The sequence below is a fragment of the Saccopteryx bilineata genome, chromosome 3, assembly GCF_036850765.1.
Source record: "Saccopteryx bilineata isolate mSacBil1 chromosome 3, mSacBil1_pri_phased_curated, whole genome shotgun sequence".
In the NCBI taxonomy this organism is placed as follows: Eukaryota; Metazoa; Chordata; class Mammalia; order Chiroptera; family Emballonuridae; genus Saccopteryx; species Saccopteryx bilineata.
In genome coordinates, this window is record NC_089492.1 from 282881485 (window position 1) to 282904513 (window position 23029).

The window sequence follows — 23029 nt, forward strand, 5'->3', positions numbered from 1 at the left end:
TTATAGATGAGGAAACCAAGGAAGAGAAAGTTGGTGCGAGCCCCAGGGTCACGCGGTCTGTTGGCGGCAAGGCCGGGATTTGAACCCTGTGCAGAGGAAGGCACACGGCAGCCTGCAGAGGCCCTTGGTGGGTAGCAGGTGCGCAGAGGGAGCCAGGCCTGGCTGATTTTGGAGTCTGAGCTCTTAGCACTGTGCCAGGCAGCTCCCTGATAAGTAGACGACTCTCATTAATAATGAAATTTCCCATTATTGAAATAAATCTCTCAAAGAGAATCAGGTTTCCAGAGGAGGGCAGTGTGTTGAATTAATGAGCTACAACATAGCAATTTCTAGAAAGGAGTGGGGGGTGGACCTCCCCAGCGGAGCTCTGATAGGGAGGGAAGTGTGGTGAGGTGCCCGTTATCAAGAAGTTTTATTTCAGGCCTGACCAGGCGGTGGCGCAGTGGATAGAGCGTCAGTCTGGGATGTGGAGGACCCAGGTTTGAGACCCCGAGGTCACCAGCTTGAGTGCGAGCTCATCTGGTTTGAGCAAGGCTCACCAGCTTGAGCCCAAGTTCGCTGGCTTGAGCAAGGGGTCACTCAGTCTGCTGTAGCTCCCAGTCAAGACACATATGAGAAATCAATCAATGAACAACTAAGAAACAGCAATGAAGAACTGATGTTTCTCATCTCTCTCCCTTCCTGTCTGTCTGTCCCTATCTGTCCCTCTCTCTCTGACTCTCTCTGTCTCTCCCACAAGAAAAATAAAGTTTTATTTCGGAAGCTATCTGCTGATAAGCTATGCAGTTAAGTAGCTTTAATGCAAATCACTGAGGGAGAGAAATGGCTGCAAGGCCCCTGTTTCTAGTCACTGCAAGAAAGGGCACCTCAACTTTCAAAGGGGTTGGTCTGAAAAACCAGCTTGATTGTCAGCTGTCTGGAACTTGGAATGTGGTTAGGGCCCCAGATATGCATGCATAAGCTATTTAATCCACAATATAGCTGGAATACTATATTTTTAGCAGTAAAAAGTCATTTAAGAAACCCCAGCACTCAGCTGTCCCACTCCCAGCCCCTAACGAAGCAGAGGAGCAGTGATCTCATGGGAGAGTCACATGGATTTTGAATGCTTGAGGCAGGTTTCAGAGTAAGACATCGTCCTGCGATTTGTGATGGAGGCTTTCAGGTACTTTCTGGTGACTTGGGGTTGGCCCCAGCGCACCTGACCCGAGGTCTACACTCGGGACTTCCCTCTCAGTGGCTCCCTGCATGCCCCCCCCCAGATCCTGTCCCCTTGGCCACTTTGATCCCGAGGTACTCGGCAGGTAGCCAGAATTAACCTTTTAATGTTACCTCAAACCCTACATTATGACCTAATGATTCTCTTGGCTTAAAGATTTGTCTGATGCTGTGGCGAAAGGTCTAATAAAAAGAAAACCCAAATAACCATTTGAGGCTGATGGATGTCTGTGTCCAGGACTTTTCTCTCAGAGTCTCCTGTCAAGCCACCATGAGCGGTTCTGCATAGAGAAGTGGGCTGATGTTTCCTGGGCCCAGGGTGACCAGGCCACAGCTCCTCCCTGTCATGAGGGTGTCCCCCCATCCAGCTCCCTCTAAATCTTTCTCCTGAAGTCCCCTATGACCTCGAAATCTCTACATTCAAGAGCCTTCCCCAGGTCTGAGCTGTTGACCTCTGGGTGGCATCTGGCCCCCATGAGCCCTTGTGCGACCCTCCTCCTGGTCACCGCCCCTGGAGAAATAACTCAGGGCCAGGCCCCTGTGGCACTGTTTACAGAGCACAGCTGTGCACGGATCCCGAGTGAGACCCCAGCACGAAAACCTCTTCCCGCCCTGGAGCAGATCATCTTCCCCGGTTCTTATGGTGGCTTGACAGGAGACTCTGAGAGAAAAGTCCTGCGCTGGGTTGATGTGAGGAGCAGATGAGACAGATGGTAGACATGACAGGCTCGGAATAGGATAACAGTTCACTAACAAAGGCCGTCATTTCTTCTGCCATCTCTACTCTGCAAGGATCTCACTCTGAGAGTGAGGTTGGGTGCAGTTGGAGCAAACAGGTGCCTGAACGGAAGCAGCGGTCATGTTAGGAACAGTAATAACCATTTACCAAGCGATTGATGGGGCCAAACACTTCATCAGGGGTCCCCAAACTATGGCCCGCGGGCCGCATGCACCCCCCTGAGGCCATTTATCCGGCCCTCACCGCACTTCCAGAAGGGGCACCTCTTTCATTGGTGGTCAGTGAGAGGAGCATAGTTCCCATTGAAATACTGGTCAGTTTGTTGATTTAAATTTACTCGTTCTTTATTTTAAATATTGTATTTGTTCCCGTTTTGTTTTTTTATTTTAAAATAAGATATGTGCAATGTGCACAGGGATTTGTTCATATTTTTTTTATAGTCTGGCCCTCCAACAGTCTGAGGGACAGTGAACTGGCCCCCTGTGTAAAAAGTTTGGGGACCCCTGCACTTCATAGTATACGATCTCCAGCCCTCACAGCCACCGCTTCCGAAGGCAGATACTGAGAGCCCTGCCGCAGCTGGTAGGTAGCCCAGGGAGGATTGGAACCCGTGTCTCCTCTGGCTGCAAAGCCTGCTCTGCTCACTCCTCTGTGCTGCCTCAGGGCTGGAGAGCTAAGGAAAGCACGGTGCAGAAAACACCGGGGATCTGAGCATGCCCACGAGGGACACAGCGATGGAACAGGGCTTTCCCCAAGAGCAGGCCTGGGCACATCAACAGAAGTATAGCATCTTCAACAAGAGGGAGGAGAGTCCTGCGCTGGGGCCACAGTCCAGGCCCCCATATACTTTAGGAAGAAAACAGACGGTGGCTTGCAAACTCAGATGCCTACAGAGCCCAGACAGATATCCAAATGAAGTGGGCCGTGGTACCACGACAGGGAACGGGAGAACCGGGCGAAGCGCTGCCACGGGGTTCATTTGTTTTACCTTTGCCAAGTGGAAACAAAACCCAGAATTTCTGACTTTTCGAGAGAGGATGCACATCTGGATTTTGAAGTGAATTTTATGAATTCAAAATAAAACACTCGCCCTGGCCGGTTTGCTCAGTGGTAGAGCGTGCAAGGGGTCCCGGGTTCGATTCTCGGCCAGGGCACACAGGAGAGGCGCCCATCTGCTTCTCCACCCCTCCCCCTCTCCTTCCTCTCTGTCTCTCTCTTCCCCTCCCGCAGCGAGGCTCCACTGGAGCAAGGATAGCCCGGGCGCTGGGGATGGCTCCTTGGCCTCTGCCCCAGGCGCTAGAGTGGCTCTGGTCAGTACAGAGCGACGCCCCGGAGGGGCAGAGCATCGCCCCCTGGTGGGCAGAGCGTCACCCCCTGGTGGGCGTGCTGGGTGGATCCCGGTAGGGCGCATGCGAGAGTCTGTCTGACTGTCTCTCCCCGTTTCAAGCTTCGGAAAAATACAAAAAAAAAAAATAATAATAATAAAAAATAAATAAATAAAACACTCTGGGGCCAAACATACTGTATCTCCCCATGTATAAGATGTGCCTCCCCCCTCCTGAAACATCTGGGGTCTAAAAACTGGGTGCGTCTTAAACAGTGGTGGTAGATTTTTTTTACTTGCATTTCCCACTTTTTCGCACTTGTTTTTGTGCTCATTGTTGAAGACAGTGATTCGTCATCAGACACAGACGAGGACAAGCTAATGGATGGGAGTTTTGATAGTGATGAGGAGTTGTATGAATTTTATGATGACTAAAACTTGAGTTCAATAACTTTATGTAATACGTTTTGGGTTTTTTTTCAAGTTTCGGGCCCCAAAATTAAGGTGTGTCTTATACACGGGAGTGTCTTATACATGGGGAAACACGGTAACGTGTCCACAGGCCCTTCCAGTCAATGAGTTGTTGACCCGTGACTTCTGGAGTGCAGGGCTGGGCAGAGGAGGGGACCGAGACCCGAGACTGGCCAGTGCCGGTCCTGTGAGGCGCATAAGGAAACATAAGGAGCAGCTGCCTCTCCTTTCTGGCCTCTCAAAGACTATTATGTGGATGATAATAATCTTGTAGGAGCGCAGGGGGCAGGTGTAGGGTTGATAACCCTCTGGGAGAAAGAGTGACTCATTCCACCTTAAAGGAAGAATTTCCTGCCAGCCTAAGGCATCAACCGTCCTGGGAGCGGCTACCCGGGCTGTAAAAAGCTCCCTGGCGGTGGAGCTGGAGGCTGGGTGATCTCAGGATGTTGTTGGAGGATTTGCCCCACCCTGAAGTCCCAGAACTCCAGAATCCCTCCACGTCTGTGCTTTGGGACACAATCTCCTTATGGTCTCCACTTCCCTCCTGAGCCCGGCCCTCTGACTGTATCTTATGCTGTTTTACAACTTTTCCAGCTTGTTGTCAAGGCTACACCGCTAGGGTTCTCTCCTTGAGTCTCCTGTGCTTCTTCTCGAAGTGGCCGCGCCCTCCCAAGGACAGGTCCCTCTAGGAAAGCTGCGCCACGCTCTGCCCACCGTGGAACTTCCTTCCGTGGCTTCAAGCCTGGCCTGGGCTCGAGCCGACCCTGTCTCCCCGAACTGCATACCTCCTTCTGGCGGGTTAAGTGATTCTCCAGTTCGTGGACTCTCCTCTGTTCTTCCTCTAATGTTTCCTTCACTCTGCTCTTCTCTTGAATAAAGCTTTCCTCCAAAGTCTGAAAGCCAATGAGCGTTGTTTAATAGACACAGTTACCGACCGTGGCAGGAATCTGGACTGTGCGCCAGACACCGCACCAGTTAGCGTTGCTCAACTTCCAGCCACCGCACGGGAGGCGGCGGGCAGCTACGAGCCCGGGGCTGGAGCAGGCAGGCCCCGACCAGAGCCCAGGGTCCGCCCTCCCCAGCCGCACGGCCTCCCTGTGGGCTCAGACGACCCTGTCTCCCCAAGCTGCATACCTTCTTCTGGAGGGTTAAGCGATTCTCTAGCTCTTGGACTCTCCTCTGTTCTTCCTCTAACGCTTCTTTCGTTCTGTTTTTCTCCTGAGTAATTTTTTCCTCCAAAGCCTGAAAGTCAACGGCTGTTGTTTAATAGGCATGGTTACCATGGCAGGAATCCGGACGCCGTGCCAGGCACTGCACAGGCTGGTACTCCACGAGTCATAGAACCTGGGGCTCTGACCGGCAGGCTCAGGTTAGAGCTGCGGGTGCATCCTTCCTAGGTGTGTGACTTTGGGCGAGTGAGAAGCTACAGGAGCCTCGGTTTCCCTCTCTGTACAGTGGGGATAGCAGGAGTGCTTCCTGCACTGGGTTGATGTGAGGAGCAGATGAGACAGACGGTAGACATGACAGACTCGGAATAGGATAACAGTTCACTAACAAAGGCCATCATTTCTTCTGCCATCTCTACTTTGCAGAGGAGGAAATGGGGAAGAGAGATTGAGGAACCTGCCTGGTTTACTAGTCAGTCACACAAGCAGGAATTCAAACCCTGATCCATTTGACTCTAGAACCTGTGCTCTAAACCATGGGTTGGCAAACCATGGCTTATGGGCCAAATTTGGCCCTCTGTAAATAAAGTTTTATTGGAACACCTCCATGCTCATTTGTGGATTGCCTATGATTGCCCTCACAGTACAATAACAGAGCTGACAACAGAGCTGAGCAGTCACCACAGAGACGGCGTGACCCGCAGAAATGACCTGGTTTTTCATGGGAAAATGCCGACTCCAGATCTCCACCAGCAGTGTGTGCAGAAAGCAGGTGAACATTGCTAACAGGTACTAATAAAAAAAGAATGTCAGCTCAATAAAACTAAAGCTTCTTACCCTTGAAACAGAGTCCTCAAACCAAGTCAGGATTCACGAGCAGCTTAGTTAATGAATTTTGACACATGCAGGTGCAAAGAGGGTGGGGGGCAACAGTGATATACAGAATGAAAAAGGTGCATTTAAAATGGGGGTGCCTGGTGCTCAAGGCTGGGACACACTTTAAGGTGAATCCCTCGGGTCAAGGTGATCAACATCAAGTGTCTGGGGAATGATGGCCCTTGATGGCACAAGAGTGAACACGAGCCTGACCAGGCAGTGGTGCAGTGGATAGAGCGTCGGACTGGGATGTAGAGGACCCAGGTTCGAGACCCCGAGGTCGCCAGCTTGAGCACGGGCTCATCTGGTTTGAACAAGGCTCACTAGCTTGGACCCAAGGTCGCTGGCTCGAGCAAGAAGTCACTCGGTCTGCTGCATCCCCCCCCCCCCCCGTCAAGGCACATATGAGAAAGAAATCAATGAACAACTAAGGAGCTGCAACAAAGAATTGATATTTCTCATCTCTCTCCCTTCCTGTTTGTCTGTCCCTATCTGTCCCTCTCACTGACTCTCCCTGTCTCTGCCACACACACACACACACACACACACACACACACAAATAGAGTAAACACGAGCAGTGTCACCATCTGTCTGGTGGGTACCTGTTTCCCCCTCCACGGTGGGTGCTGAGCACTGAGATTGATTGTGCTTAAAAGGGGTCTGAAGCCACCCTTGAAACCCTGTCTCTGTCAGGATCGATGTTATAAGTGGACAGCGTGGAACACAGTGGGGCTGACATACCATGTGGCCATCATGGGGAAGGTCAACGCAAAATTAAAAATAAAATGAGACATCTGGAAAGGCGAAGTCAATCAGAGAGGAGCGAGGAAGGGGAGGTCAGTGAAGGTGGTGAAGACTGGTTTTCTCCTAGTTTTATTTTCCTCTCTGTTGGGCGGATGACACTGGCTCTTTGTGGATCCTATCGCCCTTCAAAATGGGCCCGCCTTGATGTAAGTCTATCATTAACGTTGCCTTGGTGCGGTCTGATGTGGTTTTGGTCAGATAGTTCTTTCTTTTCACTCTTATTTTACAAAAGGCAGAAAAGCAGAGCAAGAGAGAAAGAGAAGGGGAGAGAGAGGCGGAGAGAAATTTCTTGAGGTGACTGGGCCCGAATTGGAGGATGAAATGAAACAGACAGAGGTTCCTGGAGAGGTCTGGAGAGCAGGAGTATGTGTGACAGAGAACAGACTGAAGCCAGAAGTTCACTGAGCTCCAGGTGAAAGGTGGAGGGAGGGGCAGGTCCAGTCCTCCTCCTGGAGAAGGGCTGGGGTTCAGCAGGTCTGTGGCTGCCACCCTGAGGGGGGTGGAATGAGGGGCGAATACAGTGGAACCCCCTGGAGCCCTTAGAAATCCTAGTGCATGAGCCACACCCTCATCCCAGTGGATCAGAACCTGGGGAAGTGGAGGGGGACAGAGCATTAGTATTTTTTAATCCCCTGAATAACAAAAGAGCAGCTAAGGTCATGAGCCACTGATCCAGGATGAATTCAAGGCGGTCCCTGAATATCAAAAAGAGATGAGAATGGGCTCCTTAAATGCTATTTCCTGGCTTTCTCCAGATATTCTAATTCAGCGGTCCGACGATGATGGGGCCCAAGAATCTGCATTTTTAACTGGTGTCCAGACAATTTTGGGAAAACCTAACTCAGCTGCTGAAAATGTGGTCGGCAGACCTGTGCTGTCTGCACTGGCCTGAAGCGGGTCGGAAATGCAAAACCCCAGGGCTCCAACCCAGAGTTTGCACCAGAACTGCATTTTAACAAGATCCCCCACGTGACCCTCGGGCCCCTTTAAGCTCGAGAGGGGCCACTGGGAACTACCCGCTCGTTAGCTTGGCTTCTAGAAAAGTGAGGAGCAATGTTGGCCATTTGTTTCCCCTGACATGTGTAGAGGGAAAGCAAAAGACCGGAATAAATATGTATAAAGAGAAAGCGAAAGACTGAAATCATGTCAAGTTGGTCTTGCATACACTTAGAAACAGTCTGCCAGTTACAGAGGGCCCTGCACGGATGGCTGGCATTTGCAGAACCAGCTGCCATGTGTAAACAGACGAGGTCCCAGCTCTGGAAAGTTCAGCCACCTTTCCTTTCCAGGCGGACTTTGCTCTGCAGTTTACAACTCACCCTCCAGGTTAATTCTGCCCACATCACCTCCTTGGTTAAACAGCTCAGCTCCACACGCCCCACAAGGAGTTCCTGGGACTGCTGCTCCACACACACAGGCTCTTCGTTTCTCATAGAAGAGGCTGTTTCCTCCGTGTTCCGGAGTAAAGGACACACGCCGGGGTCCTTACCGCTTTCTCGGCCTCTAGCCGCTGGACTCTGGCTCGCAGCTTCTCCTCCTGCTGCAGCCGCTCCTCATCCTGCTTCTCCTTCTCCGCCAGATGCTCCCGCAGCTTTTCCTGCAGCAGAGACTTGTGCGTTTCCTGAGAGCTGCTGACCTTGATCTGCAGTGAGAGGGAAGGATGCTGAAGAGGACGGGGGCAGGGCTGAGGACAGGAGTCATTTCTCTCTATATATATATACACATGTTTTTACAAGTTTTGTGGGGCGGGATAAAGGTTTACACAAAACTTTCCTGAAAATAGGAAATCTATGCTTCGCCTGGGTACTAGCAAGAAAGCCGTGGAGTACAATGGTTAAGAACTCATGCTTTCGCTCTAGATAGAATCTCAGCTCTTGTTTTTTTCTAGAAGCTTCTTCATTTAGAAGAGGAGGTTAATAATAGAATCTACCTCTCAGAGTTCTGAGGCTTAAATGAAATAGTGAAGGGAAGCTTCAAGCACACAGGAGGTATACAGTCAGTGGTAGCTAGAATTCTGAGCTATTATTTGCTGAGTGTAAGGGAAAAAGCAGGGGGCTGGGGTCAGGAGGCCTGGGCTTTTGTCTGGGTTCTTCAACCATCTACCTGTGTGACCCTGAAACAAGTCACCTCGCCTCTGAACTTCAATGTCCATATCTGTAAAATAAGGAGAATGGACTAGATCGGGAGTTGATGAACTGTCTGTAGGCCAGATGTGGTCCACCATTTGTTTTTGTAAATAAAGTTTTATTGGAACAGGCCCATGCCCACCATGCACATTCACTTACGTGCTTTCTATGATTGCTTTTGCTCCGCAGCAGCAGAGCTGAGTAGGTGTGACGGGGATTGTAGGACCTGCAAAGCCACCTGGAAAGCCCTATTTACCACCTGGCCCTTTACAGAAAAAGTTTACTGACCTGTGGACTAGATAGTCTCTGAGGTTGACCACAGTGGTGGTCCCCAACACTTCACCCTTCTGTGTCTTTGGTTATAGAACTTTCAGTGCCCACCTCTGTCCTGCCTCCTCGCCCCCCGACACTGAACTCAGCCATGTGACTTACTTTAGCCAGTGGGGCGTTACAGATATAATACAAACAGGATGATTGCGAAGCACTTCATGCTTGGTGCTGTTTTCTCTCTTCCCTCTGCTAATTGTGACAGCAAGCTCGGGCCAGCCCGCTTTCTGAGCTGCCCCCGCTGAGGCCAGCCTGGGTCAACCAAGCACAGGCCATCCCACAGACGCGTGAGTAAGCCCATCCGAGCTCCACAGACCTACCTAGCGGCAGGCTCCAGGCAGTGAGCAGTGATTGTGGAAACCCACTCCGGTTTCGTGGGTGTTTATTACACAGCATTATTATGGCGATAACTACCAGGGTGATGCAACCCCAAAGGGCCATTTGCCTCTAGAATGTTGACATTATGCAACTTTTGGTAATTCTGCTGCCTGGACTCTGGCCAGCTATACTTCTTCCACTGCATTTAATAAACACTCTTTTCAAGATCTGATGGCATCGAAGCCTTTCTGGGTTTTTGTTTTTGTTTTTAATTTTTATTCATTCATTTTTAGAGAGGAGAGAGAGACAGAGTGGGAGAGAGAGGAGAGAGAGGAGAGAGAGCCAGAGAGAGAGAAGGGGGGAGGAGCAGGAAGCATCAACTCCCATATGTGCCTTGACCAGGCAAGCCCAGGGTTTCGAACCGGCAACCTCAGCATTTCCAGGTCGACACTTTATCCACTGCGCCACCACAGGTCAGGCCCCTTTCTGGGTTTTGATAAAGTGAAACAAGTATCCTGCCCTTGCCCTCCTGGGCCATCCTGCCATCCTGTCTGAATCGCTTCATGAGCAAATGGAGAAGGCGCTTCACATGCTGGGTGTGGACTGACCAGCTAGCTAGCAGAGAAGACAGGATTTTTTTTTTTTTTTAAGTGAGAGGCAGGGAGGCAGAGAGACAGACTCCCGCATGCGCCCCGACTGGGATCCACCCGGCAAGCCCCCTACAGGAAGATGCTCTGCCCATCTGAGGCTGCTGCACTGTTGCTCAGCAACTGAGCTATTTTAGCATCTGAGGTGAGGCTATCGAGCTGTCCTCAGTGCCTGGGGCCAACTCACTTCAACCATTCGAGCCATGGTTGCAGGAGGACGAGAGAGAGAGAGAGAGAGAGAGAGAGAGAGAGAGAGAGAGAGAGAGGTGAGAGGGGGAGGGGTAGAGAAGCAGACAGTAACTTCTCCTGTGTGTCCTGACTGGAAATTGAATCCAGGACTTCTACATGCCAGGCCAATACTCTACCACTGAGCCAATTTGCCAGGGCCAGAAAACAGGATTAAAATGCACAGAGCTCTGTAAATACCAGACAGGCACCAAACTGGATTTTCCAAAAGCTGAAAGATTACCTGAAGTTCCTGGGTCCGGATCATGATTTTTTTATAATGTTCCAGAAGATATTTCAGATATAAAGACAACCCTTTAAAAAGAGAAGCAAGAAGAAGGTAAGTATCTACTCAATTCACCTCCTTTGCTTTCCAGATAATGTCTTCACAGAGTTTACCGATGGGTGGATGAGGGCAACTCTGTCATCCTGTCAAGAAAACCTGAGTGGCCACCTAAACTTGTGCTTTTAAAATGGTTGATCAGTGTGGCTGGGCTCGAAGCCAAGTTTCTTTTCAGATGTGGCAGATAAAAAACAGGACACCTATCAACTGAGTATCCACTGAGTGCAAAGCCGTGAACCGAACTGTGTGTGGGGGGGGCTCAGCCTGAGAGACAGGGTCTCCTCTCCCTGGCGGGGAGCACACGGTGCCCCCAGGCCGTGTGCCTGCTGAAGGCTATGGAGCTGTCCTCAGTGCCTGGGGCCAACTCACTCCAACCATTTGAGCCATGGCTGCAGGAGGGCAAGAGGGAGAGAGAGAGAGAGAGAGGCGAGAGGGGGAGAGGTGGAGAAGTGACTGCTGAAGGCAGGAGGTCTGGAGGGAAGAGTGTGAGGGTCTCAGAAGAGGAGAGATCGCAGAGGGCTACTTGGCCAGGAGCCACCGGGCATGGACAGAATTCAGAGCAGGAAGGGCGAGCACCTCAGAATGTGGGGGTTGAGTGAAGGCCCCAAAGGCAGCCAGGTCCTGGTCCCTGGGGTCCCTGGGGTCCCTGAACGCTGCTTTCTAGGACAGAAGGAACTGGGTGGATGCAGTGAAGTTCAGGATGAGGGGACTGTCCTGATTCTCAGGGAGGCCCTGGTACCACCACACGGGTTCTTAGAAGATGAGGGGACTGTCCTGGATTCTCCTAAGATGAGGGGACTGTCCTAGATTCTCAAGGTGGCCCCGGTACCACCACACGGGTTCTTAGAAGAAGGAGGAAAAGGGAAGTTTGACTACAGACAAACAGAGGAGCAGGTAGTGGGACAGAGGCAGAGAGACTTGGAGATGTGACACTTCCGGCTGTGAGACACAAAGAATAAAACTCCCGAGATTGAAAAAGGCGAGGGAGCAGATTCCTTCCTGGAGCCTCCAGCCCGGGGAAGCTGCCTTTGGACGTCTGGCCTCCTGGACTGTAAGGGAGTAACACTGTATGTGTCGTGTTAAGCCACTGAGTTGGTGGTAGTTTGTTATAACAGCCGTGGGAAAGTCACAGGGGGAACAAAGGCCGGTGGGGTGTGGGGGTGCGGGGGTGCGGAGCTTGTTCCCGAGAGTGTTGAGACGAGCTGGCTGGAGCAGATGGCGGGAGGTGGAGGAGTTCAAGGCAGAGCTGGGCTGGAAGGCTGGCCCCACGTGTGGCAGGCCTAGAACAGGAGCCTAAAACGCGTCAACGTCACTGAGACATCACCGAAATGTACTGAGCACGTCCTACGTGCCCGGACCTCGGTCAGGCAATCAACGCATCACCCTGCTGTACGGTCCGACCATCGCCCGCTTCGCAGACGAGGCAGCTGGGCTCAGAGACGCTGTGGCTCCTGAACGCCACACCGCTGGCCAACGGCCGGGCCTGGACTTGGGCTCGAGTTGGTGTGACTCCGCGGTCTGGGTCACTGCGATTTCAGTTCCGGACGGAGCAGGGAATTAGCTTGATAAAGAGTGTTTCCCCCCACCCCCAAGAAAAATAGCCGGGGGGAAGGCGCTAGCTAGCTGGGTTTCTTAATGGCAGCACTATTGACATGTCGGGCTAGAGAATTCTCGGTTGTGGGGCCCTCCGTGCCCTGGAGGGCAGTTAGCAGCACCCTGGCTTCTTCGCAGTGGGTGTCAGACACACCCCCACCCCAGTGTGATAATAAAAAAATGCCCCCAGACACTGCCAGGTGTCTCTCCTAGTGGTAAAATCCCCTCCTCTGAGTTAGAGGCAGGGAACGTGGCTAAGAGCCCAGGGGCGTCCAGGTCTTCAGCGCTGATGTTCCAAACCAGGGTGGGAGAAACAGGTATGGGGAGAAAGAACGAGAGAGGGCAGCCTCCTTTAGGGGCAGAACAGCGGCCCCATTGTCGGACAGACGGGCTGGGGTGACGAGGCGGCTGGGGAGAAGAGAGGGGCGGCTAAGTTCAGTGTCTGACGCGTTGCGTTCGGGGTGCTAGGACTCCAGGGAGAGCTGGTCAGCAGAGAGCCGGGCATGCTCGGTCGGCAAGACCGGCCCACCTCACCCAGAGAGTCTCCACGCGAATTAGGAAGGAGTCCCCTTCCTCCTGGTGGATGTGGCCCTGGTGGGGCTCCCTTACGTGGCACCGACCTGCACTCCTGTCCCTGGCCACCCCGCACAGCATGCAGGGATGTCCACGTGGCCATCACTGCGTGGAAGGGGCCACTGAGACACCTGACGTGGGGAGTTTCTTCGAGAGAGAGGAGACGAGGGGAGGCCAGAGGCTGCAGTGTGGGAGATTCTCGGGTAGGGCCGGAAGTGGAGAAAGGGGCTGTGGAGAGCAAGCAGAGACCATCAGGGGACAGGCCTGGGGAAGCAGGGGCCGGCCCGTGCAGGGGCTCCGGGCCGTTACTCGGCAGGGGCAAAGCCAAGAGGCAAAGACAGAGCAGGACGTCGGCAGTGCAGTCGGGGGACCACTGTCCTCGAGGAGACAGGAATGCGGGTATCAGAAAAGGTGCTAAAGGAGCAGTGGGTTCCACTGAAAAATCGCCATCTTAAAGAGCATGTTTGATGGTAAAGAGAAGGAGTAAGAGGGAGAGAGAGGCCGAAGGTGCCAAAGACGGAGGTCACCCTTCAGGACCTCGTGCACAGTTCTCTGGGAGGATCTGGAGAGAAGAGGGGAGACACAGGGCAGGAGAGCACAGTGGAGCAGATGGGGGGACGGGAGGAGAGGTGGGTAGAGAAGGAGGAAGAGGGGGACCTTCATCTCCGCCCAGGCAACCTTCAGGGGATTTCGATGCTACCATCTCAGCTATCAAGTATTAAGCACCTGCTGCGTGCCAGGCACCAGGCCAGGAGTTGACACACGACATTTCCTCGTCATTAGAAAAGACCCAGCTAGGAAATGCGTTTGTACGTGTAGGTGAGACGAGAGACACCCCGCAGGGTTAGGCTGCAGGTCTGGCGAGTGGCAGGGTCAGAACCCAGACCTAGTGCTGCCATGCTCTTTTAAAACAGACTGGAGCTCCGGAGTGGAGGTCGGGCTGGCACGTGTGAGGTGCGCGTGGGGAGGGGCGCGCTGGGAGGGCACGGAGATGGCCTGAGGGCGTTGGCTGGGGCTGCAAGGACCAGGTGAGTGCTCGGGTTTGCCCTGGCTGCAGTGGGATGGGTCTGGGATTGTGCTCAGCTGTAGCCTGTGACCCAGGAACCCGAGGGGAAGGATCAAATCACGGGCAGCTTCCAGAGAGGGTTGGCGACAGGAGGGAGTCAAGGATATTGAAGGGGACGTGGGGATGAGTGATTATGTTTCCAGATTCGATGATGAACAGTAATCATGAGATTTCTCTCTTTGGGAGAAGGAACAATTCTTCCCTATATTCTTAGCCACAAAAGTTAGTTATATGTGCCTATTACAAAACCCCAACGTTGCAGAAATCACACGTGGGAAGTGTTCACTGCTGTGTCTTCTGTGGCTGGCACACAGTAGGCCCACAGCAGAGTGTGGAACGACTGAGTGAAAGGAGAGGCCTGAGCTGCTGGGATAATGTTCATGTCTTTTTCTCCAGATTTTTTTTTTTTTTTTGGTCAGATACTGACATTTTTAGAAAACAAAAATGGGAGTATAACTATACATATTGTACAACAATGTCCTTTTTTTTCACTTAAAAAATACTGGCTAGCAGAGAAAGAATGATTTTCTGTGTATGCAGGGAGGATTTTGTTTGTGACAAAGTGTCGCAGAAGTAGACACAAAAACTGAGTTTGCAAAGAAAAGTGTCGAGTCCATTCTCTTCCTTATCAGAAGGAGCGGAGGAGCCCGGCGGAGGAGTGGAGAACTGAATCTCAAGGCTCCTCGGTGTTTCTTATCTTCCTGGTGGGGCCGCACAGCTAACCCTTCACCAATCAGGTCTTCAGCAGCCGCTCCAACGTCTGGGCCTCTCATGAGGTCGCCCAACAAGGCAAGGGGCTTCCCTCTCCATTTACAGGACCTGGGTTCTCCTGGGGAACTTATTTCAGGTTTTACAAATCCAGCTCCTTAGGTAGGTTTTATCTCTCAGGACAACATTCCAAAAGGCAGGTAGAATGGCGGTTAAGAGCCTGGGCTTTGAGATCAGAGGGACCTGGATGGAGTCCCAGCTTTGCCACTTGGCAGCTGGGACACACGGCCCATTGTCAAGTCCAGGAAGGAGGCCTGGAAAGGGCTTCTTTGGGTTCAACCCAACTGAGCGCTCACGGCTAAGAACATCTCACTGGCTGCCAAATGGAGACGGGGCGGGAGTTGCCGGTAAAGCCACCTCCCTCCGTGTGAGTAAGCCGGGCTGTACCGACTGCACACGCCTGTCTGGTGGCCACCGCATTTAGGCCACATTAAATCAACAAGTACATATTTGAGGCTGATGATGACGGCAGAACACATTCATTAATGGTTTGTGACCCATGCTCTGCAATTTGTGTTTTCATCACACCATTCAATCCTCACTAAACCTGATGAAATTTTACCCCCATTTTATAAACAGGTAAACAGAGGCACAGAGAAGTCAAGGAATTTTCTCACACAACTAGTACATGCACAGTTGAGAATCAGAGCTTGGCTGGTCTCTAAAATCCAGACTCGGAACTGTTCTGCTGTATGCAGGCGGGATCTCCTTGGGCACGGCTCCTGGTGCGCATTGGGTACCCTTCACCTTCTGCTGTCTCTGCCCAAGTTAATGACAGAACCTGTCCTCCAGAACGGGGCATGTACCTGGTCTCCTTCCAGATCCTCAGAGAGAGTGTGTGTCACAGAAGAGACACAGGCATTAGGATCACAATGACCTCAGTTTGAGTCCTGACACTATCACGTAGCAGCCGTGTGACCTTGAGCAAGTTTTTTAATGTTATTGAGACTTAGTTTCCTTACCTACAAAATAAAGGCAACAACAGTCCCTAGCCCATTGGGTCGTGGGTGGATAAAAGGACACAATGCCTCTGAAACAATAAGCACAGCTCTAAGTGCCCAGGAGGGGCTAAATAAACCATGGGCCTGCCCGTCTCTCAGGAACTGTGGACACAGAAGGCTCTTAGGAGTGTGTGCAGATGGTGCTGAAGGAAGGGACGCCCTGCTGGCCTCCGTAATGGAAAGCTCCTTGAGTCACCTTATCATGGTAAAATATTCATGAAACATTTCTGGAGTCAGTTTCTTCATTTATAAAATGAGGATAAGAGTTAGTGAGAGGATGGAATGAGATGTCTGAAAAATGCTTAGAACAGCCATTAGAATATAAGTGTTCAGTAATGAATGATAACCACCATCATCACTATCATCAACATCACCATCTAATCATTATCGCCACCATCATGATCATTTCATCATCACCACCATGACCATTATCCTCCTCCCCGTTGTCATTGTCATCATCATCATCACCATCACCATCCTTGCGTAGAGAGACGGCTGTGTGCTAGGAATTTGGTACAGTCGTACTTAATATAGAGACTATATAGAAAACTCTAGCTCATCGCTCTCGCTCTTATTTTTTTAGTCTTTGGGACCTTGCCATACTATTGCTTGTGCCGAGAGATAAATGCCTTTTAGAAGAAGGATGGGCCCCACCCACTGACCTTTCTGTTATCACCCTCCATGCTTCTTCTCTGACTTTTTTTTTAAAGATTTTATCATTCATTTTTATAGAGAGAGAGAGAAAGAAAGAGAGTGGAGGGGTAGGAGCAAGAAGCATCAACTCCCATACATGCCTTGACCAGACAAGCCCAGGGTTTTGAACCGGCGACCTCAGCGTTCCAGGTCGACACGTTATCCACTGCGCCACCAGAGGTCAGGCGCTTCTTCTCTGACTTCTTAGAACACAGTCTGTGTTTTCCCAACTGGTGCTCCATGGAGCAGTATTCCAAGAGATGTTAGTTGGGGGAAGGGGCATTGAGAAAAGAGACATTTCTTTTGGGAGCACCATTCTTCATCCCATCCTTACACACCCACAGTGCACAGTAGTGCGGGAGGGACCTGCAGAGACCTGTTTCACATTGCTCAGGACTCTGGGCTCTGTGGAGACGCGGGGTCTGAGAAATACTGCCTAAAATAGTCTTTCTGGAATTGCTGGCCCAACAGCTTCACTTTACAACCCACATTTCTTTATGATAACATATGACTCGACTTACAGACAGAAACTACAATGACTAGCAGGTCCTGGAGGTGGGGAGGGGACAGCGCACACAGACGTTGGCCCCGCTATTCCTAGAGATCATGTTCCATCTCTATTTTAGTTCAAATCCTGAAAAACAGCTGAAAGTGGGGTCACTTTTCACCTGGTCTCACACAGCCTTGAGACTCTGTTTTGGTTGCAACAACAGAACTGGGATTGGAGGGCCACTGGGCGGTTGGGAAGAAACCAGCCCCCTCTTCTCTACGCTGCGTGTGAGGGGCAGGCACTTATATAAAAGTTAATCTTGTTTTCTCTTCCTTTTTTTTTTCCCCCCCTGAAGAACTTCACACCACCTTCTGAATTACTTTACTTTAAAGATATCCTGGCTGGGGATGTAGAATCGTGAGAGTTGAAAAATCACTCCTCTATTCTCATTCATTGCTGTAAAAATGCCAAATTCATGCAGCCTCACTGAAGGGTGATTTGGCAAAGAGTTTCAACAACCTTCAACATGTTGGAGTTCTTCAGGATGTGGTCCTGAGCTCTCCCTTCTTATTAAATTATTTCTTACTCAGTGATACCATTCACACATATGACTTTAATCATCCATCCATCATCCATTCATTCATCCATCTATCCATCATCCATCCATCCATCCATCCATCCACCCAGCCTCCATCCATCCATCATCCATTCATCCATCCATCCATCCATCCATCATCCATCCATCCATCTATCCACCCAGCCTCCATTCATCCATCCATCCATCCAGCATCCATCCATGCATTCCATAGATATTTATTAAGTACCCACTAAGTGGCACATATTCTCTGGGTTCTGAGTATAATCACTAATACCTATTTCCAGACCAGACATCCAGAGTGACAGCTGTGTCTTTGGTGCCTCATGCTGGAAGTATCACAGGCACCTCACACTCATTTTTGCCCTCAAACTTGGTTCCCACTCTAGATTTTGGTGAAGGAACCACACCTGTCCTATCACACAGCCAGAAACCTGACGGGCTTTCTCTCTGTCACTTTTCTTCCATGCATAGCCAATCCCACACCGAAGCCTGTTGATATACCTTTTACATGCCCCAGGAAGCTTCTCTCTTTCTCCATCCCCACCCGTGTTCTAGTGCTAGCCACCGTCAGCTCTGTGACAGCCTCCTAACTGGTGTTCCGTGCTGGCCACCTTCCAATGCATTTCCCACTCACGGCCAAGATGACTGTCTCTGAGCGCAAGCCTGTTCCATCAGTTCTTTACCTGAAACCTTTCGTGGGCTTCTCGCTGCTCTTAGCACCAACTAGAACTGCTTCCCTGGGCCCTGTGAGCCCTTGTGTGACATAGCTGCTGCTGACCTCCCTCGTAGGCCCTGCGAGCCCCCGGGGGACACACACAGCCTCTGCTGACCTCCCTCGCGGGCCCAGCCTGCCCCATCTCTAAATTCAGCCCCTGTGCCTTCTGTACTCCCCCGACCCCGACCCTGCGCCCTTTACCCAGACCGCTGCTTGGGGAAGGGTCCCCTCCCCTCCCCTCCCCTCCCCTCTCCTCTCCCCCTCCCCTCCCCTCTCCCCTCCCCTCCCCTCTCTCGCCCTTCCCTCCCTCCCCTCCCCTCTCTGGCCCTCCCCTCCCTCCCCTCCCCTCCCCTCTCTCGCCCTCCCCTCCCTCCCCTCCCCTCCCCTCCCCTCCCCTCTCCCCTCCCCTCCCCTCCCCTTCCCTCCCTCCCCTCCCCTCCCTCCCCTCCCCTCTCCCCCTCTCCTCCCCTCTCCCCTCCCCCTCTCCCTCCCCTCCCCTCCCCTCTTCGGCAAATAACTCCTAGGCCTCCTGGAGACGCCCTGCTCTCCCTGACCAGGTCAGAGCCCTGCACTTCTCAACTGTAGCAACTGCCACCATTAAAATGTTCCTGTGAGTGACTTTTCAGTCAATGCCCACCCTAACCCAGCAATCACACTCCTGGCTAGTTCCCCAAGGGAGCCGAAAACTTATTCTCCACAAAAACCTACACGTGGATGTTTGGGCAGCTTTATTCATTACTGACCGAATGTGGACGCAACCAGGAAGCCCTCCAGAGGGAGAATGAACAAACTGCGGTCCCTCCAGGCAAGGGAGCGTTGCTCAGCACCATAGAGAAATGAGCTATCGGGTCGCGAGAAGACGCGGAGAAAATGTAAACGCTCATTCGTAAGTGAGAAGAAGCCAATCTGAAAATGCTACATACGCACCATTCGATTCCAACTCCATGACACTCTGGAAAAGGCAAAACGACGGAGACAATAAAAGATCAGAGGTGGCCAGGGCCGGGGGTGTGGTGGGGGAGGGGTGAGTCAGTAGGTAGAGAGCAGAGGACGTTGAGGGCACGAAAACAGTCTGAATGCTCGACGGTGGCAGACACCTGTCATCAGAAAGCTGTCCAAACCCACAGAACGCACGACACGGAGAGTGAGCCCTGGTGCGAAGTCTGGACTCCGGGCGGTAACGAGGCGTCTGTGAAGGTTTGTCAGCTGCAATAAACGTACCACCCGGAGCTGACGTCGATAGTGAGAGGGGCCATGCCCGCGTCGGGGCAGAGGGCGGGCGGGAACTCTCCGTGCGTTCCAAACTCCACACGAGAAAACCTATCTCACGTTTATATACATATAACAGTAGTTATTGCCGAGAGAGAAGATTGAGGACGATTTTGATTTAATTTTCCCTTTGGCCTCTGCCACGTCTCGCTTTTCACTCAGTGATCACGTCTCACGTGTTTTTGTTTTTGTTTTTCTTCTCCAGGAAAACCACTTCTCCAGTGGAGAAGCGAGGTCAGCCCGGAGGAGGGGAGGCGGGGCCGCACGCCTAAGAAGCCTTCCCCGACAGATGTCCCACCGTGAGGAGGGCCAGCGCGACACGTCAGAGGCACGCAGCGACTTGAGAAAGGGGAAGTGCCGGTTATACCTTTGTCGGAGCTGGACAGCTGGATCCCGACGTCCCTGAGGAGGCGCTCGGTGTCCTCCAGCCAGGACTGCGACAGGCGCAGGATGTCCAGCGCCACCTTCTGGAGCCCGGACACAGGTGGGCTCACCTGCAGGTGCTGAAGAAGCTCCACCTCCTTCTTCAGGTCGCTGCTGCCGCAGGACATTCCCATGCACGCCTGGAAGGAGACGAGACCGACATCGTGAGGAGCCCAGACACTGTCACCACGAAGGGTGTCTGACGTGACCCGAGAAGAACGATGTTCCTGACGTTGCCGTGAAGCGGGCAGTGCCACGTGTCAGCTGTGCTGGGATGGCCCCGTCCAGTTTCATTTGCTTTTTCCTTTCCGCAGGGGTGGGTGTGACTTTAATTTTATTTTAGATATTACTTATTGATTTTTTTTGGGGGGGAGGAGAAAGAGAGAGAGAGAAAGAGAGAGAAAGTGAGAAAGAGGGGAGAGAAGCAGGAAATATCTACCCATAGTAGTTGCTTCCTACTACTTCCTACTACAAATATGTGCTTTGACCAGGCAAGCCCAGGGATTCGAACCGGTGATCTCAGCATTCCAGGTGAATGCTTTATCCACTGCACCACCACAGGTCAGGCACGGGGGGAAACTGATGCTGCTGACACTCTCACGTGGACTTTTGGTGGCCAAAGAGACCCCACGTAGGTCCATTCAACTTCAAAGCCAAATTTCCAAGGACAACTGGCTGAAATGAGAACTGAATTTGGCTATTTTTATTTGTCAGAAGTCCTGCTGACATCAACATACAGGCTGGTCAGAAAGTGCAGTTTCCTGATTTGAAAGAGCTGACGAGCCAATGTTTGCACAGGCTCCCCAAATAGTAGCTGCTGATTTCTAGGGAAACAGGAGCAGCTGCCCGCTCTGATCAGTAGTACCGTGGGGGGGGGGCTGTGCGGGGCCCAGACAGACCCCCTCCCACTCCACCCACACTCTCCTCAGTCAAAGGAATCAGGGCTAAGAACAGCCTGTCCTGTCCAGGCTGGGTCAAAAAGAAAATGATTTCTCTGGAAATACCCAGGGCCGTTTCATCCCCCCCGGGGGCAGTGACCTCCCCCTGCCCTGGCAGGTACTCGGAGCATCTGTGCCATCCCTTCCTTTGGCCACACCAAGCTCCCCTGAAGGCATTTTTTTTTTGAGGTCCTTTGCCTTCTGTTCCCAAACAAGCCTCTCCAGCGAGAGACAAGGTGGGCAAAGCAGCAGAGCGTCTCTGCCCAGCCTGCGGCCCGAGGGCCGGACAGGTTCCCAAGCGAGCCGCGCAAATTTAGACCAAGGGGGGCATTTGTGAAAAGCAGAGAAGGGGCCACCTGGCAGCTGCCCAGAGACAGCCTCAGCTTCTCGATGTTCTCGGTGATCTCCTCCCGTTCCGAGTGGCTGAGCTGCGTCTCCTTCTGCAGGCTCCACTTTTTCTGCTGGAGGTTGATGTTGTCCTCGGTGACCTGGGTAATCTTCTCTATTAACTGGTGATACGAAGGAAAGAAATAATAATAATAATAATAAAAAGATTTAAAATACAGGGAGGCTGCGGGGGGAGGGGACTTGGGGGCACTGTCCCGTCTCTGTAGACGAGGAAGCAGGTCCTGACAGGTTTCCGCGATGGCTCTGTCTAGGGGACACATCCCGTTTCCCAGGATCGGAGGTGGTTTTTAAGATCCCAAGGCCTATGCTGTTGCTGTTCATGTGTTCTAGATTTTTCTGCTTTGTAGTAGTGATTCATGACACAGCCTGATGCTGTGGGCTCATAGAGCGGTCAGGTTGTCCTGTGGCTAACCAGAGGCATGAGTGCTTTACCCATGCATGGCCACAGAGGGCAGGGAAGAGTGATTTGGGAAGCTAACAAGGCCGTCACGACAGCCACAAGTCCATCCTCATGGCCACCCTTCCTCTCCAAAGGGAACGGGCCAGGACGCGCCATCTGTAGTGGGGCAGCCCTTTGGTCACAGAGCTAACGAAGGTTACGTATGCGTGCCTGGCAACCGGAAATATGCTGAGTGATTTAATCTGATCTTCACAGAAACATTTCAAGGCAGTTTAACTGGCTTTTTCTTTGGAAGCCAGGAAATCTCATAAAATTAAAGTAAATCTTTATGGCCTGACCAGGCAATGGCGCAGTGGGCAGAGCGTTGGCCTGGGACACTGAGGACCCAGGTTCAAAACCTCGAGGTCACCGGCTTGAGCAAGGGCTCATCCAGCTTGAACGCGGGCTCACAAGCTTGAGTGCAGAATCACTGGCTTGAACATGGGATCATAGACACGGCCCTATGGTGGCTGGCTTGAAGCCCAAGGCTGCTGATTTAAGCCCGAGGTCGCTGGCTTGAGCCAGGGGTCACTGGCTTGGCTGCAGCTGAGCTGGTCAAGGCACATGTGAAAAAGCAATCAGTGAACAACTAAGGTGCCACAACTACAAGCTTATGCTTCTCATTTATCTCTCTCCCTTCCTGTCTGTCTGTCCCTGTCTATCTATCTTTCTTTCTCTCTTGCTATAAAAAAACCACCAAAACAAAACAAAACAAAAAAACCCCCAAATCTTTATGGTGTGGCGACAGTGTGAAAAATGTGTGCCACCAACAAAACGTAGGGACATATGCTCCCAGAGTCTGCAGTCCCAGCTCCCCGGAGAAGAGAGAGAGAGAGCCGGACGAACCTGTTGGTCGCTGACGGGCCTGTCCGAGAACAGCCGCGCCTGCCCGTAGGCGGCCTTGACAACTTGACTCCTGAACTGCTCCAGCTGCAGCACAAAGCGAGACAAGCAGGTGAGTGAGGCCGTGGGGGCTGCAGGGGCTGGCACTTCCCTCACCAGGGGCCAGGAGAAGCCAGTCAGGAGGGTCTGTGCACGCTTCCTGGTCATGACAGGTTATTAAAATCTCCCCTTCTGACGGGAAGGGGCAGTGCCCACAGAAGGGAAGGGAACATCAGGTTTTAATTACTTCTGAGGCCTGCCTGCCTGCCTAACCCGGCGGATGCGTGTGGTCAGCGCACACACGTCTCAGGCCCTTTCGAAGAGCCACTCGCTGCCAATGACCCAGTGGGAAGCCCGGGGCCGCGAGCTCTCTGCTGTAATTGCTAAGCTGGCACCAGACTGTGAAATAAATATTGAGGCTGTCAGCCCAAGTAAACTGTGTAATCAGCAAGGGTGCCTGGGGACAGGACTCACCCCCTTCTGCCATTTTGTGCCTTACACCATACGTGTCCTGAAGACTCTGTTGCATTCCTCTTTGTATCCCCAGGGACCGGGACACTCCATAAATATTCGCTGGACGCTTGTGAAT

General features: G+C 52.1%; 1 protein-coding gene across 1 annotated transcript in view; it reads right to left on the reverse strand.

The window, feature by feature from the left end:
• The window catches only part of FHAD1 (forkhead associated phosphopeptide binding domain 1), a 133822-nt gene that overhangs the window by 39512 nt on the left and 71281 nt on the right, over positions 1–23029 (reverse strand). The window contains exons 12-18 of the mRNA XM_066270378.1: positions 22405–22488; positions 21068–21220; positions 19718–19913; positions 10486–10556; positions 8088–8240; positions 4887–4994; positions 4538–4645 (exon numbers count right to left, since the gene is read on the reverse strand). Coding sequence (XP_066126475.1) covers positions 4538–4645; positions 4887–4994; positions 8088–8240; positions 10486–10556; positions 19718–19913; positions 21068–21220; positions 22405–22488 — 873 coding nt within the window. The remainder of the gene's footprint in view (positions 1–4537; positions 4646–4886; positions 4995–8087; positions 8241–10485; positions 10557–19717; positions 19914–21067; positions 21221–22404; positions 22489–23029) is intronic.